This window comes from Morone saxatilis, unplaced genomic scaffold (genome assembly GCF_004916995.1).
Source record: "Morone saxatilis isolate NCDOM2014 unplaced genomic scaffold, NCSU_SB_2.0 Contig23, whole genome shotgun sequence".
Taxonomy (NCBI): domain Eukaryota; kingdom Metazoa; phylum Chordata; class Actinopteri; family Moronidae; genus Morone; species Morone saxatilis.
The window spans coordinates 24413670-24414250 of record NW_023339796.1 but is presented as its reverse complement, the minus strand read 5'-3'; the positions used below and the strand labels follow the sequence as shown (position 1 = coordinate 24414250).

At 36.7% G+C, this 581-nt stretch overlaps 1 protein-coding gene across 1 annotated transcript in view; it reads left to right on the top strand.

Annotated features, from left to right (window-relative positions):
- LOC118334874 (tissue factor-like) overlaps nucleotides 1–581 on the top strand; it is a gene marked incomplete in the record, with an annotated part of 16115 nt that overhangs the window by 1456 nt on the left and 14078 nt on the right. Inside the window, 1 exon segment of the mRNA XM_035670951.1 lies at nucleotides 436–550. Within this exon segment, the coding sequence (XP_035526844.1) occupies nucleotides 436–550 (115 nt within the window).

Genomic DNA, 581 nt, shown 5'->3' with positions numbered 1-581 from the left:
TATCTATCTATCTATCTATATGTACAGATTCTTAATGAAACATATATGAAATTAGCCTACATAATCAGATGGATGCACACTGTAGATAAGAATACATCTTGGAAATAGAAAGCCAATTGTGTGTATAAAGCGAGGCTCTTTATGAGGGTAAATGAACAAGAACTTTGCACAGTTGTAGCATTCTCCAGTTGTTCTGTGGAAGCATTTCAAAAATGCAGGAGTAATCAGTAAATGTTCCATGATAGTATGCATAGTTTTTCAGATGTGTTGGAATGTTAATTCTACTAATGCCAACAAGATGTTCCACTGCACTATTAAGTTTAATTTTTGTCTCACAATCTGCTTTGCTCGATGGCAACGTTTAACTCTGATTATGGTCTCTTTATGAGAAAAAAGAGGATGGGGAGGTGAGTAATATTGTATTTTTTTTTATAGCTCAGAACTCTTTGCTTCAAGCACAGAACGTCCATTGGGTATCTCTGGACTTTAAAACCATCCTCACCTGGACTACCGAAGGATCTGACCTCACATACACTGTCCTGTACTCTTGGTGAGTTCTTAACACACACACACACATACAC